At 41.1% G+C, this 25,022-nt stretch overlaps 1 protein-coding gene across 6 annotated transcripts in view; it reads right to left on the bottom strand.

The window, feature by feature from the left end:
* Positions 1-9,260: 9,260 nt before the first annotated feature.
* The window catches only part of LOC137340049 (microtubule-associated protein futsch-like), a 224,708-nt gene continuing 208,946 nt past the window's right edge, over positions 9,261-25,022 (bottom strand). For all 6 annotated transcript variants that reach the window (XM_068002280.1, XM_068002274.1, XM_068002277.1 and 3 more), the window contains 5 exons: positions 24,726-24,769; positions 13,759-13,919; positions 12,768-12,874; positions 11,310-11,430; positions 9,261-9,823 (listed from right to left, as the gene is read on the bottom strand). In XM_068002280.1, coding sequence (XP_067858381.1) covers positions 9,758-9,823; positions 11,310-11,430; positions 12,768-12,874; positions 13,759-13,919; positions 24,726-24,769 — 499 coding nt within the window. In that variant the 3' untranslated portion in view covers positions 9,261-9,757. The remainder of the gene's footprint in view (positions 9,824-11,309; positions 11,431-12,767; positions 12,875-13,758; positions 13,920-24,725; positions 24,770-25,022) is intronic.

Raw genomic sequence — 25,022 nt, 5'->3', positions numbered from 1 at the left:
GAATATCATAACAGCATCTCTGCTTTCACAAACAATTTTATGAAATCACAGAAATTATTAATTGACTGAGTGTAAATATTTCAAGATAATTAAAAGTAACTTTTTTACTGAATTGAAAAATGGAAGTCTGTGTCACTTAAATTACATTCATTTCATGTTAAGTTGGCCAGGATCACAATGGAGAGTTTCGATATTTTCACAGTAATTTTATAATGTTCAATGGGATGTTGTTTCACTTATAAAAGTGAGCAAATAATATTTTCCAATTCCATGTTGTATTTAATTAAAGGAAGAACAATTTATTTTTTCACTCCTAATTCTGGTCTTTTTGTGGCTAAGTGTGCAACTTGTGAAAATATGCATCGCGCCCAAAAATCTGGTGTACCGTGCTGATGTAGGTTTTGGCAGAAAGCAAAGCAGCATTAAAACATTGGCAGGTATAAAAATTCTGATGGACACACTTTGGCGTTCATAATTACCATTTAACTCTTGCTGGGTAATCACTTTAAAAATGGAAGTTAAAATCATCTATTCTCTAACTGCAAAGTTAAAGGCTTCCAGAGTTTAAATTTAGATAGCGTTTTGCATCATCAGGGCAGTATCTTTATGCAAAGGTAACTAAAAAAAATGCGATTAGCTAGAATCAATTTTCTGACTGAAAATACCAGAAGTTTCACAATGTTCTTGCTGCAAACCACTGACATTGATTCTACAATAAAATAAACCGTACATATCGATAAATGTATGTACGATTGGCCTTACACTCGTTAGTTGGGCTGGTTGCACGGTTTGCAGGTCCCTGCACTTACTCGTTACTGACAGCGTGAGAAGAACTTCAGGCAACTGCTGGAACAGAACAAACTCCCGCTCTATTGCTATACAAGAGAATCGCTTCACTTACGCTGAGCGCCTGGCAGCACTTTTGCGAGACTTTGGAGGAGGCCTGGGATTGTATGTCAGCTGCGGCTCCGAAATCTGTCGTTCAAGTGTAGTGCATGTTTCAGTGGTGTCTCCTGGGCTGTGCGCCATACTGCTGTCGCGGGCCTTTCTTTACTCCCCCCTCCCTGCCTGCCCTCTTTAACCGAGTCTCCGGTAATGTTTGCTATATTTCCTCGCTGTTATTGACGGTAAAGACTCAGGACCTTCCCAATAACTGACTTGGGAAACGTGTTCACTTTACTCCGCTTGCTGAGCAGCTATGAACCAGGCCCTGCCTCCTGCCGGCTCATGATACTGGTTCCCATGGAGACAAGAGACGCGGTCACCATGGAAACTGGGGGACACCTTCAGACCACGAGGCACCTCCCGGAATCGTGCAGCGGGCACGGGCACAAATACTGGGACATGTGCTGGCGAGTAGTGTTTCCCGTTAGCAAAGATCATTTGCATTAAAAAAAGTTCTCCATATACAGTGTTACCACTTCTACATTCTCTGTATTTTGACTAATGCAGGTACACACGGCCGAAACATTTCTTTAAATCTAACGATTGGGCATTACGGCCAACCGCTCAGAAATTCTTCTAACTGAAACGATCAACCATAGGACTACACAGCGCAGAAGGAAGCCATTGGGCCCACCTGTCTTGTCCAGCTCTGTGCTAGAACAACTGTAAACAATTTTACAACACCAAGTTATAGTCCAGCAATTTTATTTTAAATTCACAAGCTTTCGGAGATTTTCTCCTTCCTCAGGCAAATGTTTCAAGAACAACGGGGAAGGAATCCGACTGCCCGGCTTTTTCCTCATAACGTTTGTGCACAGTTCTGGTCTCCATATTATAAAAAGGATATAGAGGAGGTGGTGCAAAAAAGATTTACAAGGATGATACTGGAATTGAGAGGTTATACCTATCAAGAAAGATTGAACAGGCTGTGGCTCTTTTCTCTAGAAAAGATAAGGCTAAAGGGTGACCTGAAAGAGGTCTTTAAGATTATGGAAAGGTTTGATAGGGTAGGCATAGAGAAGATGTTTCCACTTGTGGGGAGACCAAAACTAGGGGACATAAGTATAAGATAATCACTAATAAATCCAATAGGGAATTCAGAAGAAACTTCTTTACCCAGAGAGTGGTTAGAATGTATAACTGGCTTCCACAAGGAGTAGTTGAAGCGACTACCCTGGATGCATTTAAGGGGAAGCTAGATGAACACATGACGGAGAAAGGAATAGGTGGTTATGCTGATGGAGTTTGATGAAGAGGGGTGGGAGAAGACTCGTGTGGAGCATAAACACCGGCATAGACCAATTGGGCTGAACGGCTGGCTTCAGTGTTGTACATTCTATGTAATTCCTCTGCTTCAAATATTTATCTAATTTTACAATAAAAATAATGTAATGGTCTCAACCACTCCGGCAGCAAAGTATTCCATGTACAGAATTTTCTCCTGATACACTCTCCTCACTCTTTTGGTGGCAATTTTAAATTGATGATCCCCCTAATTCACTCCCCAACTCATGGAAAGAGTTTTTCCCTATTCAGTCTGTAAAAAGCACTTATATCAAATCCCTGCTTAGCCGTCTCTGCTCCAGTGGAAATAGTCTCAATATCTCTATAGATTCCCATCCCTCACATTATTCTAGTGAATCTATGTGGTCTTCTTGATAATGCAATGCTTAAAACTGTACCCAATACTCTAACTGTGGCCTAAATGCTTTATATAAATTTATAATTATTTGTTTACACTTGTACCCTATGCCTCTATTTATAAAACCAGAAATGCGGTTATGCTTCTTTATGGCTTTATCTACCTGCACTTGTACTATCATGGAATAATGTATTTGAACCTCCAGGTCTCTCTGTTCATCCACACCTTTTAGCATCTTTCAATTGAGTATGTTACTCTCATTCCTCGTTTTTCCTCCCAAAAGATATTACCTCCCAAATGTCCATGTTAAATTGCATCAGCCACCTGACTGCCCATTCCACTAACTTGTCAGTGTCTACTTGAAATCTTTCACAATTATCATAGAATCATCGAAAGGTTACAGCATGGAATGAGGCCATTTGGCCCATCGAGTCCATGCCGGCTCTATGCAAGAGCAATCCAGCTGGACCTACTCCCCTACCCTATCTTTGTAGCCCTGCATTTTTTTTTCCTTTCAAGTACTTATCCAGTTCCCTTTTGAAGGCCATGATTGAATCTGCCTCTATCACTCCCTCAGGCAGTGTATTCCAGATCCTAACCACTTGCTGTGTAAAAAGGTTTTTCCTCATGTCACCTTTGGCTCTTTTGCCAATCACCTTAAATCTATGTCCTCTGGTTCTTGACCTTTCTGTCAATGGGAACAGTTTCTCTCTATCTACTCTGTCTAGACCCTTCATGATTTTGAGTACCTCTATCAAATCTCCTCTCAACCTTCTGTTCCAAGGAGAACAACCCCAGCTTCTCTAGTCTATCCACATAACTAAAGTCCCTCATCCCTGGAATAATTCTAGTAAATTTCTTCTGTACCCTCTCTAAGGCTTTCACACCTTTCCTAAAGTGCAGTACCTAGAACTGGATACAATAGTCCAGCTGTGGCCGAACCAGTGTTTTATAAAGGTTCACCATGACTTTCTTGCTTTTGTACTCTATGCCTCTATTTATAAAGCCCAGGATGCCCTGTGCTTTTTTAACTGCTTTCTCAACGTCCCCTGCCATCTTCAATTATTTGTGTACATATACCCCAGATCTCTGTTCCTGTACCCTTTTTAGAATTATACCCTTTAGTTTATATTGCCTCTCCTCGTTCTTCCTACTGAAATGTATCAGCTCGCATTTTTCTGCATTAAATTTCATCTGCCATGTGTCCACCCATGCCACCAGCCTCTCTATATCCTCTTGAAGTCTATCACTATTCTCCTCACTGTTAACTACACTTCCAAGTTTTGTGTCATCTGCCAATTTAGAAATTGTGCCCTGTACACTCAAGTCCAAGTCATTAATATATATATCAAGAAAAGCAGTGGTCCTAGTACCGACCCCTGGGGAACACCACTGTACACTTCCCTCCAGTCTGAAAAACAACTGTTTACCACTACCCTCTGTTTCCTGTTACTTAGCCAATTCTGCATCCATGCTGCTGCTGCCCCTTTTATCCTATGGGCTTCAATCTTGATGAGGAGCCTATTATGGGGCATTTTATCAAATGCCTTTTGAAAGTCCATATACACATCAACTATATTGCCCTCATCTACCGCATCAAAAAACTCTACCAAGTTAGTTGAACATGATTTGCCTTTAACAAATCCATGCCGGCTTTCCCTAATCAATCCACACTTGCCCAAGTGACTGCTAATTCTGTCCCGGATTATCGTTCCTAAAAGTTTCCCCACCACTGAGGTTAAACTGACTGGCCTATAGTTGCTGGGTTTATCCTTACACCCTTTTTTGAACAAGGGTGTAGTATTTGCAATTCTCCAGTCCTCTGGCACCACCCACGTATCTATGGACGTTAGGAAGATTATGGCCAGTACCTCCACAATTTCCACCCTTACTTCCCTCAGCAACCTAGGGTGCATCCCATCTGGACTGGGTGACTTATCGACTTTAAGTACAGCTAGCCTTTCTAGTACCTCTTCTTTATCAATTTTTAGCCCATCCAGTATCTCAACTACATCTTCCTTTACTGAGTCTCTGGCAGCATCTTCTTCCTTGATAAAGACAGATGCAAAGTATTCATTTAGTACCTCGGCTATGCCCTTGGCCTCCATGAGTAGATCTCCTTTTTGGTCCCGAAATGGCCCCATCCCACCTCTTCCTACCCGTTTATTGTTTACATACTTATAGAAAACTTTTGGATTCCCTTTTATGTTGGCTCCCAGTCTATTATCATACTCTCTCTTTGCCCCTCTTATTTCCTTTTTCACCTCCTCTCTGAACTTCCTATATTCTGCCTGGTTCTCACTTGTGTTATCAACCTGACATCTGTCAAACACCCCTTTTTTCTGCTTCATCTTACTCTCTATCTCTTCTCACTGTTTGCCAAACCCCTAACTGTACAGAAACCAACTGATTTCTTAATATTAAATAAATCAAAGAAACAACTTTCTGTCCTGATTAGTGAATACGCCATTATTTACTTCACATTTAAACTAGCACATAGCTGTGTACTCTACCATAACCACAAATATGCTGTATACTATAGTCTTATTACAAGTAACCCCAAAAGTTCTATAACCCTTTTAAACTGCACCAACAAAAGTAGACAAAAACAAAAATCTTACTAATATTAATCTGCACACTGAAATATTTTAATGCACCATGAAATAGTTTTACAAACTTTTCAAAAAAGTGTAAATTCTGGCAATCCCAGAAAAATATCCATGTGGATTAAAGGTGCAACCAGATTCAGGAGCTAAGCAGAGACTTTGTCCTCCAGGATGTTGCTGACGCCTAACTCTGGATTTAGGTAATATTTACATATAATTGTAGCACTGATCGTTAAGGGAGATGATGATCTTCAGCATGAGACTGACCCTTCCTCCATCCATAGGAAGCACTTTTAGGGGCTGATAAGGTATTGTCCTCTCTATTTTGAGTTATGTAAGGAATCTTACAACACCAGGTTTTAGTCCAACAGTTTTATTTGAAAATCACAAGCTCTCGAAGGAGAAAGCCTCCGAAAGCTTGTGATTTTCAAATAAAACTGTTGGACTATAACCTGGTGTTGTAAGATTCCTTACATTTGTCCACCCCAGTCCATCACCGGCATCTCCCCATCATATTTTGAGTTTTAGATGAAGCTTAGTCTACAAACATAGTTGCAAAAAAAATAATTGCTTACTTTATGTACCAGATCTTCCCAAGACATGAGCAATTTTTGGTTATGAAACAGAAACTGTATGATGCCTTAATATATATTCTTACTCTCTCCACAGATGAAGCTGGACTTTTAGGAATGCAGATTACTCCTGTACCACAATCCACATACATATCAGGGAATGTTATTGAGCCCTCCTTTTTTGCACTGTGCTTTGCACAATATATATTTTTATTAAAGAATCATTAACTTCACCTTTGTTATATGAATGCTTTTGAGTGGACATATGTTGACTGCTATGATTTAGCTTTCTCCCAACACTTTTTAAATTTAGTTCACAACATGATACTGTTTTCCATAAGAGGCTGCACTCAGTGCACCAAAGCTTGCACCCTTATGCAAGCTATGAATGTATAGTGTGCCAAAAGATTAATGACTACCTTTTAAATACAGTATTATGCACCAGAGATCTACTGGGATGCCCACCATCTCCCCACCCCCCCACATTGTTGCCGTCTCTCCAACTTTTAGCCATGTATCTGTGCAAATGGAAGCCTTGTGATCCTTTAAGAAGAGTGCACATCACCTCATTATTTCAGATGCAATTGTGTCTTGGCTAAAGACCAAGAACCATGCTCCATACCCTGCACCCCCACCCCAAGAAAACTTAAGTAACTCAGTACTAGAAAAAATTGAAACTATCTGCTACCCATTGCTTCCCTGCAAATCTTTAATCCCTACATACAGTTCTCCTGTTAAGCCCGGGTACGGCAATTAGGGCCTGTGTGACATCTCCATTGGATATAGTCTTCTCCCAATAGTCCTTTACTTGCAATTCCTGGTGTTGGACACCAGGATAGGAACAAATGGCATATTGCTATTCTCTTACTGAGTTTATGGGCCCGATGTTAGCAGGGCTGCGGGTTCTCGGCGGGGGTAACGCGCCCAGTGAAATTAGTGAGTTTCCCGCGCGATTGTAGCATCCGATCCACTAATTGGATGCACTTACCTGCTCCTCCGGGTTCCCCACTGCTGATCGGCACGTCGGGCGGGCTGCGCATGCGCAGTAAGATCTGTCAGCTGGAGGCGCTCTATTTAAAGGGGCAGTCCTCCACTGACAGATGCTGCAACAAATAGCAAAAATTACAGCATGGAGCAGCCCAGGGGGAAGGCTGCTCCCAGTTTTATGATGCCTCACTCCAGGTATCAATACATGGGGTGAGGAGGAGGGGGAGGACAGAGATCCTCCTCCCAGCGTGCGGGAGGAAGCGGCCTGCCTCTGCCACCAGGAAGGCCTGGCTCGAGGTGGCAGAGGAGGTCACCAGCGCAACCAACATATCGCCCACCTGCATACAGTGCAGGAGGCGGTACAATGACCTCAGTAGGTCAGCCAAAGTGAGTACACGTAGTCTTTCCCCTACACTCCGTCTGCCACATCACTGCCCCCACCCCACATCTCCTTCAGCACTGCCAACACAACTCTGTCACATCACCCCTCATACCCACTCAAACCTCATCCTCATCTTACCTGCATCTACTCACCTCGCCAGTACTCATCCCGCCACTACCACTCAATCCAATCCTCATACAATCTCATGGCTCTCTCTCATACTCACCCTCTCGTGCATCTCTTTCACGGCCAGCCTCACTCAACCTGCCACTACCTGTGCTGCAGCCACAGGGCATGCATCACATATGTGCAGTAGGCAGCGTAAGGCAAACGTGTCGTGAGCATGAAGGGGATGCACAAAGGTGTCTGAGGGTTTGTCATGGGTGTTACTTATATTGCATTTCTGACCAACTCACATTACATATTATATTGGCACCACTACTGCCATGTCTTCGCGAATCCTGTCTGGTTTGTGCAATAATGCCCGCTCCTGTGGATCACTATGAGGACCCACAACTGATGCCACCCATTGTGTCACTGCAGAGTGGGTGTAGGTGTATTTGCAGGGCTCTTCTGCGCAGACGACTGGGAGACATCGGCGATGTGCCCGGTTGCACCCTGGAAGGATGCGGAGGAGAAGTTGTTGAGGGCAGTGGTGACTTTGACAGCGACAGGTAAGAAGATGGTGCTCGGGCCAGCCAGGAGCAGCTCGGCATGAATGAGGCTGCAGATGTCCATGACTACATGTCGAGTGACTCTGAGCCTCCGTGTGCACTGCTGCTCAGAGAGGTCCAGGAGGCTGAGCCTCGGTCTGTGGACCCTGTGGCGAGGGTAGTGCCCTCTGCGACGCACCTCTCTCTGTGGTAGCCCTCCCTCCTGCTGTGCAGGTGGATGTGTCACAGCACTCTGTTGTGGAGCTCAACGTGTCAGAGGTGGACGGCGTGGATGGCGAGGCTGGTGATGCTGTTCCCCCTCCGAGGAGGTCATGACTGCAGCTACGGCGGCCCCCATCCGCAAGATGTACATCTGAGGTGGTCCACAAGGTAGGTACATGTCTCCGGACCCCGGGGTAAGTGTGTAGGTGGGTGACTTTGACTGTCAGGAGGAGGGTGGTGGAGGCCAAACTTTGCCAAAGTGACAGAGTGGCCTCCTGCAATGGGTGAGGGTCTCCCCCCCCCAACCCCCACCTGTCAAATGGACCTTTGCAGCTGCCACAGGCTGACAGCTGCAACACGTCCATTTGACCTGGGAGTGTTTCCCCCAGTGTGGGAAACAGTCCCAATTTGTTCTAAAACCCCACATAATCCCTTAATCAGTTCAGTTAATGACCTGAAATACCTAAATAAATACTGTCACGTGGCATCCCGCTGGCTTTAATTGCCTGCGGGATTCCCACTAGTGGGGGCTGCGCGCGCACGCCGGCGCCTCAGCGGGGAACCCGGAAGTGCGCGGGTTCGGGGCGGGCTCCGGTACCTCGCCGGGGTTCTCCGATTTTCGGAGCCCCCCCCGCCAGAAACGCACCCGGTAGAGGGTGCTAAAATAGAGCCCTATGTATCCAGTTTAGTGGTGCTCTAACTGACTTATATGTGTTAGCTATTCGAAAATGCTACATGGCAAAAAATAATTTAGCCTAATATGATCTTATTTGCAGTTTTCCACCACCAATAGAAATGTTACCACCATATTAAAACTGTGGGAAAATATGAACAGAGGTAAACAACATGCAAATAAGACTTTTGTGTCTAGAATTCTGATGATACCTAGCAGTAAGTGTCAAAAACACCAACAGGTGGAAATCAACTGAGATGTTCTAACATTTTTATTGCTACAGAAACTGGGCCAAGGAGAGTTGTGCAGCAAGGTTGAAATGGGTGCGAGTGGAAAAAGAGAACAGAACCTCGTGTCAGCGTGAATTTCTATCACATTTTTTATGGTTCAACATATGAAAGAATCAACCTCTACCAGAGTAGGGTCAGTATCACATCAAAAAACTTTGCAGAGTCTGAAAAGTTGGAAATGTTATTGCAGCTATCTCAGACACTAATAGGTTTCCTCTGACGAGTCAATGTTGCAGACTACTCCAAAATAAAATTTAAAAGCATTAATTTAAAAAACACAGCAATTAGTTGTGATTTTAAACTAAATTTTATTTACAATATAGAGAACTTCATTGACACACATGCATTTTTACAAATCCATAATGCAGATCAAGTCTACACTCTTAAGGCTTCACTGAAAATTGGCAAGACTTCCCTTGCAGTAATGTAATGTACAGTAAATTGAAACTTTGAAGACACAATACATGGGAACCCATAAAAACAAAAAAAAAGTCAGTCTCAATATCTAACGCATCTCAGCTAGCCATTAAGGAACCAATCTCCCTGATACAGGAACTCATATCAACTTGCCATGTGCCATACTACAATACAGCAGACAGTAAAAGGAAAACTTTCATGGGTCATTTGAATGTTACATACATTAAACATTCCTCAGTGGAAAGAGAAATAGTGCATTGAAAATGTGGTGAAAACCCCAATGTCCACATAGGTCAGCCAACATTTCTGCACCACTGGCTTTATTGCACTCAGTAATTTTCCCCCTATTAAAAAAAAATTAGGCAACATTAACTCTTCCCCATTTTGGCAATCAGTTCATCACAGATTTTTGTCAATTCTTCTACTTCCTTATTCTGAAAAGGAATGAGAAACATATTGAATGTACACTTTTCCAGGCTTAAGGAGGCACAACTTGTGCAACTTTTAAATTACCACTCTGATAAAGACACACAAAGTACCACAAAACACCTAATCTAATCACATCTATTTTCAGAAAATCTGTGTAGTTTTCATTAAGAAAAAAAAAGTGCAGCAATGAACAGCTCAAAACACCTTAGCTCATGAACAGCCCTATTTTCCACAGCACTCACTAATGGGAATCCCGCAGCTGATGGCACCATGGTATATCTGCTCCATGCCTGCTACTTGAAATGGATATTTACAGGGTTCTATGAAGAAGTCCTGTGAATGAAGTTAATTAAAAAGACAAACTCCAAACAAAAAACAAGAGCCTTCATCAAATATATATCGAGGCATATCTCACAAATAAGCTCTGTGAATGAAGAACTCCTCTAGGATTTCTGACTCTTCTGAGCTAATCATATTTTAGCAGAGAATTAGACCACAGAAAGTACTGCAATAGGCTCCTGGCTATCTGTGGGCCACACGATAGAAGATTCGCTCTTAGTATTTGCTTCTAAAATTGGAATTTATTAGGCCAGGCTTACCCGCTTTCTCAGTTACTGTATCATTATCTGCCAACCATGAGCTTGCACAGGTGTAGAAGATTAGGGCATAATGAGGATAGGACTTTTATTTTTGCTTTAACCAGACTATCGCATTAAAATAAGATACACTTTAATGCTGATTACTTTCACTAATGCCTCCAAATTTAACAGAAAATCATGAAAAACTGCTGCTAACTTTGATTTTATAGAATAACCCTCCTGAGATGCATACAACTAGAATACCAGACAATAAATGGATTAGCTTATACTCCAACTTTAGCATTGTAGTGAAGTGATTTCTGAGGCGCTGAAATTGGGAGTATATTTGTGTCATTTGATTTGTGATCTGACTCCCCAGCACACTCAGGATCTGAAAATGAAACCTTCAACAGCTGAGGATCTCATGCAAGTGCAAAATCCCTTTTTGCAATGTAAATGCAGTCTTTAAAAGGCTAGATCCAAAGCTGACATTTCCTTTAACATGCAGTATTGTGAAGTCATGGCGCTGATGTCGGTAATGTGGGAACCATGAGTGGAGATGAAAACTGGCTGCAGATTTGTGGACTGATAGCCATCTTGCGTTGCCAATATAAATCGGCTCTCCATACACACGTTTAACTCAAGATCAAATCCCTCTCGGTTCCCTTTGTGCGGTATAACTGTACCATATATTTCAGAGAAACCCAAGAATAGAAACACAATTTGGCAACACAAATGTGGGCACTGTACATCTCAGAAGATAGTGTTGTGGCCAACTGGAATTTAGCTATATATGAAAATCATAAAGCTCTGCCAGCAGTGGAAATTACATTTTAAAATAGTGCTCAAAAATTCAGATTGTATCCAATTTAAATGTTGAAAAGGCATCCACTCCTAACGCATATTTACTCACCTTCTGTTCTAAGGTTCTCTCCAGTGACTCCACTTTCATCTGTTCTTTCCGTAAACTGGCCTGAAAGGCTGTTTGCTCTGATTTGGACTTGGATCGTACTTGGGCGATCTCAGCATTGGCTCTAAAATTCAAATGGTTTTTCAATGAGTGTGTGTGTGTATAGAGGTCAATTTTTTTTTTAAAAATCACTTCCCACTCAGAATGTCAGCAATATTGTTAATATTTTACGATGCATAAAATCACAGAAAAAGGCCATTTGGCCCATCAAAGTGGTGCTTTACTCCACGGGTCACCTAATCTAATCCCACTTTCCCGTTTGCTCCTCAGAATCATTAGTTGCTTTTTAAAGCAACCATCTTAATCCTTTCCAAAGTAGCTATGGACTCTGCTTCAACAGTTGTTTATGGCAGAGAATTCTAGATATTAACCACCCTCTGGATAAAAAAAAAAATTGTAATTATCTTAAATTCGTGCCATCTTGTTACCATCTCGCTGACGAGTGGCAACAATCCAAAACTTCTTACCCCATCATAACCCTGCAAAATTTGAAGACCTCTATCTAGTTACTCCTCAAACATCTCAGCTCGAGTGAAAAAAGCCTCAACTGTAATCCTCTCATCCCTGCTAACTTATATATTGCACCTTTCCCATTGTTTTTATAACCTCCTATATTGGGATGCTCGCAACTATACACAAGGACCTTGAAAATCAGTTTTTACTGCTGATTTAAAAATCTATATTGATCCAGCAGTCTTTCACAGTTTGCCATAAAGCCCCAATTTGTGTTATAAGCAAAGGTCAATATTGTTCCATCAAATGCTAACTCCAAATCATTTATGTATATAGTCAATAATAGTACACATGCAGAGATAATTCAAAGAAAAAAATGTTTTTTTTAATGGGGACTATTGTAAGCAAAAAATGCTTTAATTTTCCAGTATTTAATGTAAGCTGGTTCCAGTTTTTTTATTAAAACTTATGACACAGGGAATATGAATTTATTGCTCCTTAATTTAAAAATACAAAACATTTAAAATTTGCTGTGTGTCACTAGGCTACAGGTTTCTCTTTATATACAACTGCTGTAAAACATCTGAATATAAGAGATTTTCAACAGTAGTTCCATACTTAATGTTACTGTATAGAATACTTTTCATATCACACTTGTTTTCAATGGTATACAGATGAGGCCAAAACCAAAAACGAATGCATGAATTTAAATGCCTCACAATGTCTCAATATGTGTACATCACTGCCAGTCCACAACTTTGCATCATCAAGCAGTTATATAGTCAACTCTATTATATACATTTTTCATCCATTTCTACCTATTGAACATAATGGGGTTCAAATGTGCTTATTGATGCCAAGACAAATTATGTATTTTCTACTAGTTTCAGCTGTTGTTTACTACCCCTACATGGAGTACAAAATATAACAGGAAGAAAGAGTATTTACTTGTCGAGCTTCTCCTCTGCATGGACTTTGAGAGCGTGGTACCGCTGTTCTTCTTTCTTTACTCGAGCAAGGTACTCTTGGGCACATTTCTTCAACACTTCCTCATTCTACCAAAAATAAGTAATTGTCCTGAAGATTAGAATAGATACAACAAGAAAATACATTCCCTCAAACTAGCCTTTTAGGCAGACCTTGACAAGTAACTGCTTTCAGCATCCACTGTGATGGATATTGTTTTGCATGTTGATCTGAGTGAGGTCTTCATTCACAGGAACTCTGTACTTCAGCTCAGAAATCACTGGCAAAATCAGTAAACTGCATGAAAGCAAAATCCAAAGTCTTTGATTTCCTATCCGATATTTTGTAACCTCCAAAATAAAGATTTCAAGAAATATAAACTTAGGCATTCATATTGCTATTATGATGGTGAATTAAATAAACTGTATTAAAAGCGATTTCCTGCAAATTCTAAGCACTAGCAGCTTACAAACTAAGAAATTCCACTACAGGTTTCAACAGTGTATAAAAATAGCCTCCTAGACTAGCTGAGATTTAGATTAAAATGCAGCAGCTTTCAGTATACCACTCTAATCCTAGATTTTTGTTTTAAGATATAGTAAATTAAAGGTTGCTGTATTGGTTTCCTTTTACATGCAACAATCAGCTATGTCGATATGGATAGCATCACATACTGCTGACCGTGATCCAAATCACAGCCACAGGCCTAAAAGATAAATACCACCATTATTCTCCATAACTAAAAGTGCAATGAGAAGCAATGTTTTATAAAAAGTTCCATTTTAAAATTCTTAAATTTGTGGGTTAGGCAGCTTGAAGTTTCCTCCATTCTTTTTTGAAATGCCAACTATAACTCATCAGCTGAAATTATTGCCGTTCCTCGTTATTGGAACAATTGACATCTTGATATTGAATTTTAAATAGTTTTTTTTTTAAGAAATAGATTAGAAAATAATTTTCTTAATGAACCTACCTTTCGGAACCCCTCTAACACCTCCTTCATCTTCTCGTATCTCCTGAAGAGGTCTGCTAGGGATTTCTCCACAGAGTTCAGATCAGACAAGGCCTGGTCCTTTTCTAATATTAGCTGTTGTACTGTATGATGGGAGATGGACTTTTCTCTCTGATCATCCTCTGTAGAAAACAAAGCTCAGATTATAAGCTATTTTTAAAAAGGACCACATTCTAAATTACATCTCCATAAATTTGCAGTAGCACAATTGTGAGTGGGAAAACATACAGGATTTCCTTTGCCCCAGAAGAAGTGCATTTCACTATTCCGATGCATAAAACTGGAATACTGGTCATTATAGACAAAAATGTAAATATTCTTCTCAGCACTATTTTTTAACATGGTCATATTTCTAATAGAATGCTGGATTTCTCAAAAATTACATTTACTTATGTACTTAATATGGTAATGGTACAATCCCCAGCAGGTCGAGTATTGAAATAAGGGACAGCAAGCACATTAAAGCACAAGGCAAAAGGCATGTGCTGAAAACCTAGTGTCAACCAAATCACAAAATGGACAGGAATTTAGACAGTGAGCAGACAAATCAGGTGTTATCTTCAGCACTAAGAAGTCTAAGTCAACAGCTCTTATCAAGAAAGACCATTTCAAATCTACAACGCAACAATCTCTCTTCAAATATTGACACTCAGCCTCTAGATAATCAACTCCAAACCAAGTATGGGTAAATAATAGACAAAGATAGCTAGAAGACTGATAGTAGAGTGGGAATCCTTAAGACACCTTGGTCTAACTTTAATGTTCTGAAAAAAAAATCTACATCTGTCCAGTGACAGAATTTGGAAGGTCTATTCAACAGACTGCAGAGAAAAATCTCTCTTTTGCTCATGAAGTCAGTGCCATCCAAAGTCATACAGCTCAACAATAAAGCTGATATTGCATGTCAGAGACCATCCTCTGCAACAGGAAGATGTGGCTGGGCCATCAGCTCTCTACAAGGTGATGACAGCAACATCACAAGACTTTCTAGTACTTGTTATTGCCAAAACCAAAAGCGCTACTGGAGTTGTACCTCCACATTCTTTAATCAAACCAAAAGGTTCATAAAGAATACCGAAGAAAAGCTTCACACATTGCTCACACCTGCCTGTGGAGTTTCTCACTCTCACTCTCAAATTGCCTGGAACTCTGTCCTTTCTGTGCAGAAGTGGAAATGCAGAGTTAATTTAAATTTGCAGAACTAGAATTTCTGGAGCACAAATTATAATCCCGTTATTGCAGCAGCTATGAACCAAATCAACCATTAAGGTGGTTCCCACTCCCCAGTGCAAACATGACAATTTTGTCGCTTTTGCTTACTTCTGCAGTGAGTATGTACGTCAAAGGTTTAAAGCGGAGTCCTGCCTTCATTTTAGTGCTGCTATAAAACGAGTTGCTGAAAAGAAATCAGCACTGGGAACCTTAGCTAACTTTCCCTCCTTAACCCAGGGGCACCAAGGCCAATTAGAGCATCCCCAGCTGAGATCAGCTAATTCAACACATATGGGATTAATTGCAGAATCTTCTATGCCTGTATGGTTCAGGTACTCACTGCCTTAACCAGCTGACCCATTGGAGTAAGTAATAATATCTAAAAACAAAACATTCCACGTGTATTAATAAAAAACTTCTAATGAATTTCTTGGCTCCAAAGCGTCACCTCGGTTAGCCGTGTCGTAAAACCACATTGCTACATGTAAAGGGAGGAACAGAAGGCTGTTCACATTGGATGACAGCCAGGTCCTTCACCACCTCTTTTATCTTCACTGCCATAAAAAACGTCCTGCAATTTAAATAGGGCATCCTACCACAAGGTTGACCATTTTAAATAACAGAACTACATTTTGAAGCAATTGTGTATTCTAAAAGCCTCATTAGATTATAGGAAACCTGCGACTTGTCCAAGGGCACCCAACTACAATTTATCCAAGTTTTTATGCTACCAGCAATCGCCAAGGTCAAATTTATGAAATATCCCTTATTACAGTTGCATTGAGCTGCACCATATCAGTATTCCACCTAATATACAAAAGAAAAAAAAATCACAGCACATGGCTTGAGGTCCCCATATACAGCATGAAGCCATCTGGTGGCTGCACAACAGCAATTATTTCATTAATAGACTCCTGAATCAAATTTTAAAACATGAGCTAATATTATAGTGCCTGCTCCCCAAATTTATCAAGAAATTTAAAAAATAAAATGTAACTTTACATTCATATTAGTTCTTTGTACGTGATTTACAAATTAAGTTCTAAACCCACATCACAAGTCTTTGTAAGAACTGCGTAAAATAACAATTCAAAATACGTGCTGTCATAACCCCTCTGGTTTATAATCAATCTCCTCAATGGTAGTCTGTCAACAGTTCCAGATGTGATTTGGAAATATTATGTGGTCGGGATTTTTTTCAACTTTATATGCCAAATCCCTTGTATCTTAACTAATAATCCTTATCAGTCAAAACTAGTAGTACCAGGCTATAAAACTCAAATTAGGCACTTAACTGAAAAACACATTTATGCCCTTGAAGATTCACATGATTAGCACTCAGCAATGTATATTAAAATAAATTGGTTAGCAGGCATCCCCAAGGAGTTTCCAATATCTGGGCCCTGAATGAAGCATGCATTTTTCCTGTGGAATCCTGAACCTGATAGCAAAGCTTGGAAATAGAAAGGAATGAAGAGGAGAAATAGAAACAATATAAAGACAAAAAAAAAATCTGGATGGCAAAGCCCACATTTATGTTCCAAAGTGAAAAGATGCAGGTTCTCACTTGCAATTCCCCATGCTGAGTTACTGAACATAGCATCTCCCAAAACAGCACAACTAATTCAAAGCCAAAAGCTTCTTCACAAGATGAAAGGGAGAGGATGGGGACGGGATCAGAAACTAGATTATATAGATTTCTTTAATGGATGTCATAGTGGTCCCATCAGAGAAATTGACAGAGTTTGGGAGCAGGTCATCTACCTATCCTTTCAGAGAATGATGCTTGGTGCAGGTTAACCTCAAAAATACAAATACAAAAGGAAAAAAATTAAGAATTCCCCTGATGGTTCAAATAGTGAAGGCAGCGAGTAGCTGAGTTATATAGACCAGGAGAGTCCCAGAATTGACCCTGATTATATGTTGAGGTATCCAGGAAAGCGATAGGGTGCGACAAGTGGCCTCAGCGCTCCTGTGTTATGTTGGGGGGTGGGTGAAATGGTCAGGGTCTTCATTCCTGATTGTTATCCAGTGACCGTTGTTAAAATTGTATATGTGTTTATTTTGGATTAGGACAGGATCAGTCTCAGCCGTGACACCCCTCACTGTCGAACACATGAAAATTGGTCATTTGGGTAAGGCATCAGAGAGTTCAGCATTTGTGGAATCACACCTCAGCAGAGAGATGGTGTCATCAGGAGAGGTGGGCTTAAAATTGGCAAAATAAAAAGGAAACTGTAGATATGTAATTTGGAAAAAATTAGAAAGAAAAATAGAAGAGCAGGAAAATATCAGCAAGGGACGAAAAGAGATAACAGCGAAAGAAAAGGAAGGAAAACTGGAAAAAGGATAGTACATTAAGCTGAACTAGTTAGGCAGTTAATTGAAGAAGGAAATTAAGGAAACCGGAAAGGGAAGAATACCAGAGGCTTCCAAGCAGATTTTCCACAAGAAAAGGATATTTTTTAAAAATAGGCACTGAAAAAAGGAAGTAGTGCCCCAAATAGATAGGTAAACTGTTTCCTCCGCTCCAAAAAAAACCCAAGAGAATGGCTGAGTCAATTAATAAGTATCTAGTATTTTGCTATTTGTAGCCTGCAATCTGGACAAGTAGATCTACTCAGACAAACAAACAATGACCAACAATATCAAGAGTTCACAGTCCTCCTTGACATTTATTTTCAAATATTGTGTTTCGTTTCAGCCACCATCATGTATTCTGGAGAGGTTATATTTGTAGTGCCCTATTAAATGCTCCGAACAATTTTATACAGGAAGTAAAAATTACATCCTGCAAAAAAACTGCATGGTGATAATTGTAGTTCCTCTCCAATCATGAGGGTGGAAGTTTTCAAGATATTAAGGGGAACTGAGGGTGGATAAAGAGAAACTATTTCTGCTGGTTGGGGAGTCTAGGACTAGGGGACATAGCCTAAAAATTAGAGCTAGGACTTTCAGGAATGAAGTTAGGAAACACTTTTACACGCAAAGAGTCGTAGAAGTTTGGAATTCTCTTCCGCAAACGGCAGTTGATGCTAGCTCAATTATTAATTTTAAATCTGAGACTGATAGATTTTTGTTAAGCAAAAGGTATGAAGGGACAGGGGGCTAAGACGGGGATATGGAGTAGGGTCACAGATCAGCCATGATTTCACTGAATGGCAGAACAGGCTTGAGGGGCTAAATGGCCTACTTCTGTTCCTAAGTAGGCAGAACTGGCCGACGGAGGCCACTTCTTTAAGTGTGTGGAATTCGAGATGGATTTTGTTTAATGCCCTGGACTTTGAATTGTTTAACACCATAGATTTATGTCTGAGGTAAATCTGGTATTCTGGAGTTTGCAACATTTAAATCTCCAAAGCAGAATTAAAATGCGAAACCTGTCTTATTAAATAGGCTCTCAAGGTGGTCACTGAATAGCGATACGAGGGAAGTGGGAAAAATTATAGGAAAATAAAGCTAAGTTCTCTCATGCACCTCCATGTGGCTGGACAGAATGCATGCCACCCTTCTTAGTTAAAGAGCAATCAGGAATGTTTAATGAAGGGAACACATTTTACAAAGAAAAGGAGGGATTGGAAGTGAAACAGTTGTATATTTTGTAACTTCTTGTCCATGGAATTTAGGGGGTCACGTTTTGAGATTCAGAGCCCTCAGCTTTGTCCAGGGCAATTTGATGGAATTTTGGCTACAAAAACTCTTTCATAAATTTGATTGAATTCTTTGAAATTTATTTAGTAAATTATAGGTTTACAATAAACATAACAAAGATAGTATGAAGTACAATATGAAGAAAGGAGGGAATGGAATGGTGGTGGTGAACACTGGCTCCAAAGCAGAGTGATAGCACACAGGCTCCTCACAGCCTGAGTTACTGATCTCAGCTATGCTGCAACAGGGAAGCAGCAAGTAGGAGCCAGGCATTTGCCACAAGTGGAGGGAAAGGTCAGCGCTGGTCTCACAAACCTACTAGTAGCCAGTTATAAAGTGGAAACTCACCTGTTCACCACCTTGGTGTGGGAAATCCATTGAAGGGGAATAAAAGAGGAAAGTAAAAAAAAGGACAAAAAAAATCAATCTGCTTTCTGCAAGGTTATTTCACTACGGTCACAAAGCTGGTTAATGGCAGGATGGGACAGAATGAGGCAGATTAATTGCGTTGTGAAATGTAACAAACTTTTTGCTGTAGTACAAGTAGAACAGAATAGTGCCCTAAAACAGAACAACCCAAAAACAGAACAAACTCCTCCTGAAAATTATTCAGCTGCATTAATATGAAAATACAATGGCATAATTACACATTAATGCTGTGAGTCACAAACTCTTGTTCATCAGTAAATTTGTAAAGGCGGCAGTTCTAGTAAATCATTCCATTGACAAGTAACTATACCTCCCAATAGCATTTGCTTTCATCTGAACTTTTTCTGACATTTTTCATGATTTAAATTTTTAGAACACAAGGCGATAACTTTATCAAGCCCTGAGTTATCGTTCTTTGAGAAAAACCTTATGAAGTAAAGAATTTGGGGCATATTTTCCCATTTGCTAATTTTAGCTAAAAACTACAAGTGAGTATAAAATATATTCCCTAAATTTGAATGAAATGAAGCAATAAATAAACCAACAATTTGTATTGTATAAAATTAAAGATAATAGACCTGCACAAGAAAATTAGCTGTGCTATAAAGCAATACAAATAAATTTTTAAAAGATTAGCAGTAGCAAAGTGATTCACTAAAACATGTGAGCAGATGTTTTGATATAATAAAATATAATGAACGTAATAATCTGCATTAGCAAGAGCTAGCAATTGTGTTAGAAAAACTATTACATTTCTGGCAGGACAGGCTCGCATTATGTCTTAAAACCAGGGATTAAATACATCATTGAGGGAATCATGCCTCACATGTTCAATACGTTTTCACAAAAGGAAATAGATGTTGAAGAAAAATGAGACAGACACCGCCCCCCTCCCCCCTAAAATCTGCATGGAGTAGGTGGTGAAAGTGTTTAAAAGCATTACTTACCAGGCTTGCCTTATTTGCATTGCAAGCAAATGACCAGAAGCAAAGTGAAAGCATAATGGAAAAAGGCAACTAGTTAGGTAAGCAGAAAAGAAGCAGTCAAAACCTGTTAGAAAGGACTAGAAAAATCACTCTCTGACAAGTCTTATTTCTCTATTAAAGAAAATACAGCTATTGCAAAAGTGGGAGGAGAGGAAAAAAAAACTAAAGCAGATTTTAGAAAAAGCAAAAATGAAACAGTGATAGTCTTACATAGCAGTGAAGGAAGACTAAAAACTTCAAAAAGAAAGGGAGAGAAACTATGTAAATTTCAATTTGTTTTTTGAAGAATTGAGCAGATTTCAGGTTTTGAACACGAGTTACAAAATAATGAAACAATCCAGATAACTAAACAATAAGTTTACTGGCTTATGATGATCTACTAGCATTCAAATGTGCTAAAAGCTTGGGAAGACTTATTCTCTATGACAGCAGCTTTTGGAAGCTATGCCTTCCAGTCCACAGAAGGCACAATAACTACAGCAGAAGGTGGATTAACAATCAGTTTACTATATCGCTCCGCCTTTTGCTGTTCCCTCTTTCTCCTGTCTCCTAACCAAAGGTAATCATGCTGTAATCACTAATACATCAGTGCAAACATCACGAATAAATGACAAAGAACATCAATAGTTGTTGGCGGTGACAACCACCATCAATTAAAAAAAAACACAGCTCATGTAAAATTAAAGCCAAATTATAAAAACATGAATCATAAGATGGTTACAGCGCAGAAGGAGCCCATTCGGCCCATCAAGCCTGTGTTGGCTCTTTGTACGAGCAATCCAGTTAGTCCCATTCCCCCACTCTTTACCAGTAGCCCTGCAAATTTTTTCCCTTCAAATATTTATCCAATTCCTTTTTGAAAGCCACAGTTGAATCTGCTTCCACCACCCTTTCAGGCAGCGCATTCCAGATCATAACTACTCGCTTTGTAAAAGTTTTTCCTCATGTTGCCTTTGGTTCTTTTGCCAATCACCTTAAATCTGTGTACTCTGGTTTTTGACCCTTCCACCAATGGGAACAGTTTCTCTTTATTTACTTTATCTAAATCAGTCATAATTTTGAACACTTCTATCAGTTGTCCTCTCAACCTTCTCTGTTCTAAGGAGAACAACCCCAGCTTCTCCAGTCTAGCCACATAACTGTAGTCCCTCATCCCTGGAACCATTCTAGTAAATCTTTTCTGAATCCTGTCTAAGGTCTTCACATCCTTCCTAAAGTGCAATGCCCAGAATTGGACACAATACTCCAGTTGTGGCCGAACCTGTGTTTTATAAAGGTTCAACATAACTTCCTTGCTTTTGTACTCTATGCCTCTATTTATAAAACCCAAGAACCCGTATGCTTTTTTTAAACACTTTCTCAACCTGTCCTACCGCCTTCAAAGATTTGTGTAAGGAATCTTACAACACCAGGTTATAGTCCAACAAATTTATTTTAAAATCACAAGCTTTCGGAGATTATCTCCTTCGTCAGATGAATGAATGAAAAGGTTCTCAAATCGCATATCTTATACGATATTGGGACAGCATCACACCAATCAAAAGGTGTCGTTGTTATTCAAACAGGCCAGTCACGGAGAACAGCACGTCCCAGTACACTCGATATACATTGTGTCTTTTACACAGGCAGGCAGAAAGAAACTCAAAATGGCAGAGAGAGAGAGAATTTTAAAAAACATATAAATTTTTTCCCCCTTTTTGCTGGTGGGGTTACGTGTAGCGTGACATGAACCCAAGATCCCGGTTGAGGCCGTCCTCATGGGTGCGGAACTTGGTTATCAACTTCTGCTCGACGATTTTGCGTTGTCGTGTGTCTCGAAGGCCGCCTTGGAGAACGCTTACCCGAAGATCGGTGGCTGAATGTCCTTGACTGCTAAAGCGTTCCCCGACTGGGAGGGAACCCTCCTGTCTGGCGATTGTTGCGCGGTGTCCGTTCATCCGTTGTCGCAGCGTCTGCATGGTCTCGCCAATGTACCATGCTCCGGGGCATCCTTTCCTGCAACGTATGAGGTAAACAACGTTGGCCGAGTCACAGGAGTATGAACCATGTACCTGGTGGGTGGTGTCCTCTCGTGTAATGGTGGTATCCGTGTCGATGATCTGGCAAGTCTTGCAGAGGTTGCCGTGGCAGGGTTGTGTGGTGTCGTGGTCGCTGTTCTCCTGAAAACTGGGTAACTTGCTGCGAACGATGGTCTGTTTGAGGTTGGGTGGCTGTTTAAAGGCGAGCAGTGGAGGCGTGGGGATGGCCTTAGCGAGGTGTTCGTCGTCATCGATGACATGTTGAAGGCTGCGGAGAACATGGTGTAGTTTCTCCGCTCCAGGGAAGTACTGGACGACGAAGGGTACTCTGTTGGTTGCGTCCCGTGTTTGTCTTCTGAGGAGGTCAATGCGATTCTTCGCTGTGGCCCGTCGGAACTGTCGATCGACAAGTCGAGCGTCATATCCCGTTCTTACGAGGGCGTCTTTCAGCATCTGTAGGTGTCCATCGCGTTCCTCCTCGTCTGAGCAGATCCTGTGTATTCGTAGGGCCTGTCCATAGGGGATGGCCTCTTTGACGTGGTTGGGGTGGAAGCTGGAAAAGTGGAGCATCGTGAGGTTGTCCGTGGGCTTGCGGTAGAGTGAGGTGCTGAGGTGCCCGTCTTTGATGGAGATTTGTGTGTCCAAGAAAGAAACCGATTCTGAGGAGTAGTCCATGGTGAGCTTGATGGTGGGATGGAACTTGTTGATGTTATCGTGTAGTCTCTTCAGTGATTCTTCGCCGTGGGTCCATAGGAAGAAAATGTCGTCGATGTATCTGGTGTATAGCGTTGGTTGGAGGTCCTGTGCAGTGAAGAAGTCGTGCTCGAACTTGTGCATGAAAATGTTGGCGTATTGGGGTGCGAATTTGGTCCCCATGGCTGTTCCGTGTGTTTGGGTAAAGAACTGGTTATTGAAGGTGAAGACATTGTGAACCAGGATGAAGCGGATGAGTTGTAGGATGGCGTCTGGAGATTGGCTGTTGTTGGTGTTGAGTACTGAGGCTGTTGCAGCGATGCCGTCATCGTGGGGGATACTGGTGTATAGTGCCGAGACGTCCATCGTGGTGAGAAGTGTTCCTGGTTCAACTGGTCCGTGGGTGCTGAGTTTTTGTAGGAAGTCTGTAGTGTCGCGACAGAAGCTGGGGGTTCCCTGTACGATGGGTTTCAGGATGCCCTCGACGTATCCAGAGAGGTTCTCACACAGGGTTCCGTTGCCTGATACGATAGGACGTCCGGGTGTGTTGGCTTTGTGTATCTTTGGGAAGCAGTAGAAGTCTCCCACGCGGGGAGTACGTGGGATGAGAGTGCATAGGATGCTTTGAAGGTCTGGATCGAAGGTCTTGATCAGTTTGTTGAGCTGGTGGGTGTGTTCTTTGGTCGGATCTGCGGGTAACCGTCTGTAGTGTTCCTGGTTGTCCAGTTGTCGGTATGCTTCTTTGCAATAGTCCGTTCTGTTCTGTATGACAATGGCTCCTCCTTTGTCCGCTGGTTTGATGACGATGTTTCGGTTGGTCTTGAGAGCGTTGATGGCGTTGCGTTGTGCTCGGGTGACATTCTGGACTGTCTTCTGAGTGCGCCTGATGAATCTGGCATTGACGCATTTCCTGACAGCTTGGGCAAACATGTCAAGCTGAGGGTAGCGACCCTCCGGAGGAGTCCAGTTTGACTCTTTCCTCTTCGGTTGCTGTACCGTGGATCCCTCTGTCTGCTGTTCTGGATCATTGATTGTCTCATTGGGTTCACTGTTGAAATCTTGGGGTTTGTGGTAAAATTCCCGGAGCCTCATTCTCCTGATGAATTCCTCTGTGTCCGCCGCGAGACCGATGCGGTCCATTTTGGTGGTGGGGCAGAAATTGAGCCCTCGGCTGAGAACCTCGATTTCGTCTGGTTGAAGGGTGTGGTCGGACAAATTGATGATAGACTTCCCTGTGGTTGTAACCATGGTACCGGGGGAGGCTTGGTTGATGCTGGTGGTGATGCCGAGTTTCTCAAGCTTCCTGCTCAAAGATTTGTGCACATATACCCCTGGATCTCTCTGTTCCTGCACCCACTTTAGAATTGTACCATTTATTTTATATCCTTGTTCTTCCTGCCAGAATTATCACTTTGCACTTCTCTGCGTTAAATTTAATCAGCCATGTGTCCGCCTATTCCACTAGCCTGACAATGTCCTCTTGAAGTCTATTACTATCCTCCTCACTGGACACAAGGGCAATTTCAGACCACAATCGAATTCAGAGGGTGAAGGAGATAGCTGTATCATTTATACTTCGAGACAACTCAGGTATCCACTAGTCTCCATATATTGACCTGTTAGGATTTCTTTGTAAAATATTGGGTGTGTCACAGGAATTATGTAATATAAAAGATATATATTTGAACAGCTGCAACATGCCCAGGTTAGAAGCAGAATACAAAGCAGCCTAGTGTGAAAGAAGTGAGTTTGCATGGTTAGATATTAACCTTTCAAGGATGAAACTACACAAGCTGAAAGCTAGCTTACTCCTTTCTGGAAATGTACCTAGATGCAAAGTTATAATATCTAATTTTCAATTTTGGCTAAACACTAAGCTGTTTTTCCCTCTTAACTTAATCTGTTCACCATATTTGACAATGTAAGAAACAAGTTTTACCTATCATTTGAGCAATGGTCTTCTCATACTCTGCAACAATCCGCCTGTAGATAAGAAAAGCTACAATGAGAAGAGTGTGAACACAAATATGCCAGTTTTACAACGATTAATGTACAATAAGCAATCTGGTAATGGTACAGCACCACATTAAAAGTTTCCAAACCAAGCATTTGCAGAGATGTGGTAAGCAAATCATTCTGAAAGAATACTCGCATTGATGCCATTAAATATGGAGGAAGAAAATCTTACAAAGGCTGTTTCTTCTATACGTACACGTTCTTAATGGAATTTTATTAA

This window comes from Heptranchias perlo, chromosome 21, assembly GCF_035084215.1.
Source record: "Heptranchias perlo isolate sHepPer1 chromosome 21, sHepPer1.hap1, whole genome shotgun sequence".
NCBI classification, from domain to species: Eukaryota; Metazoa; Chordata; class Chondrichthyes; order Hexanchiformes; family Hexanchidae; genus Heptranchias; species Heptranchias perlo.
This window is presented reverse-complemented; position numbering and strand designations above follow the sequence as displayed.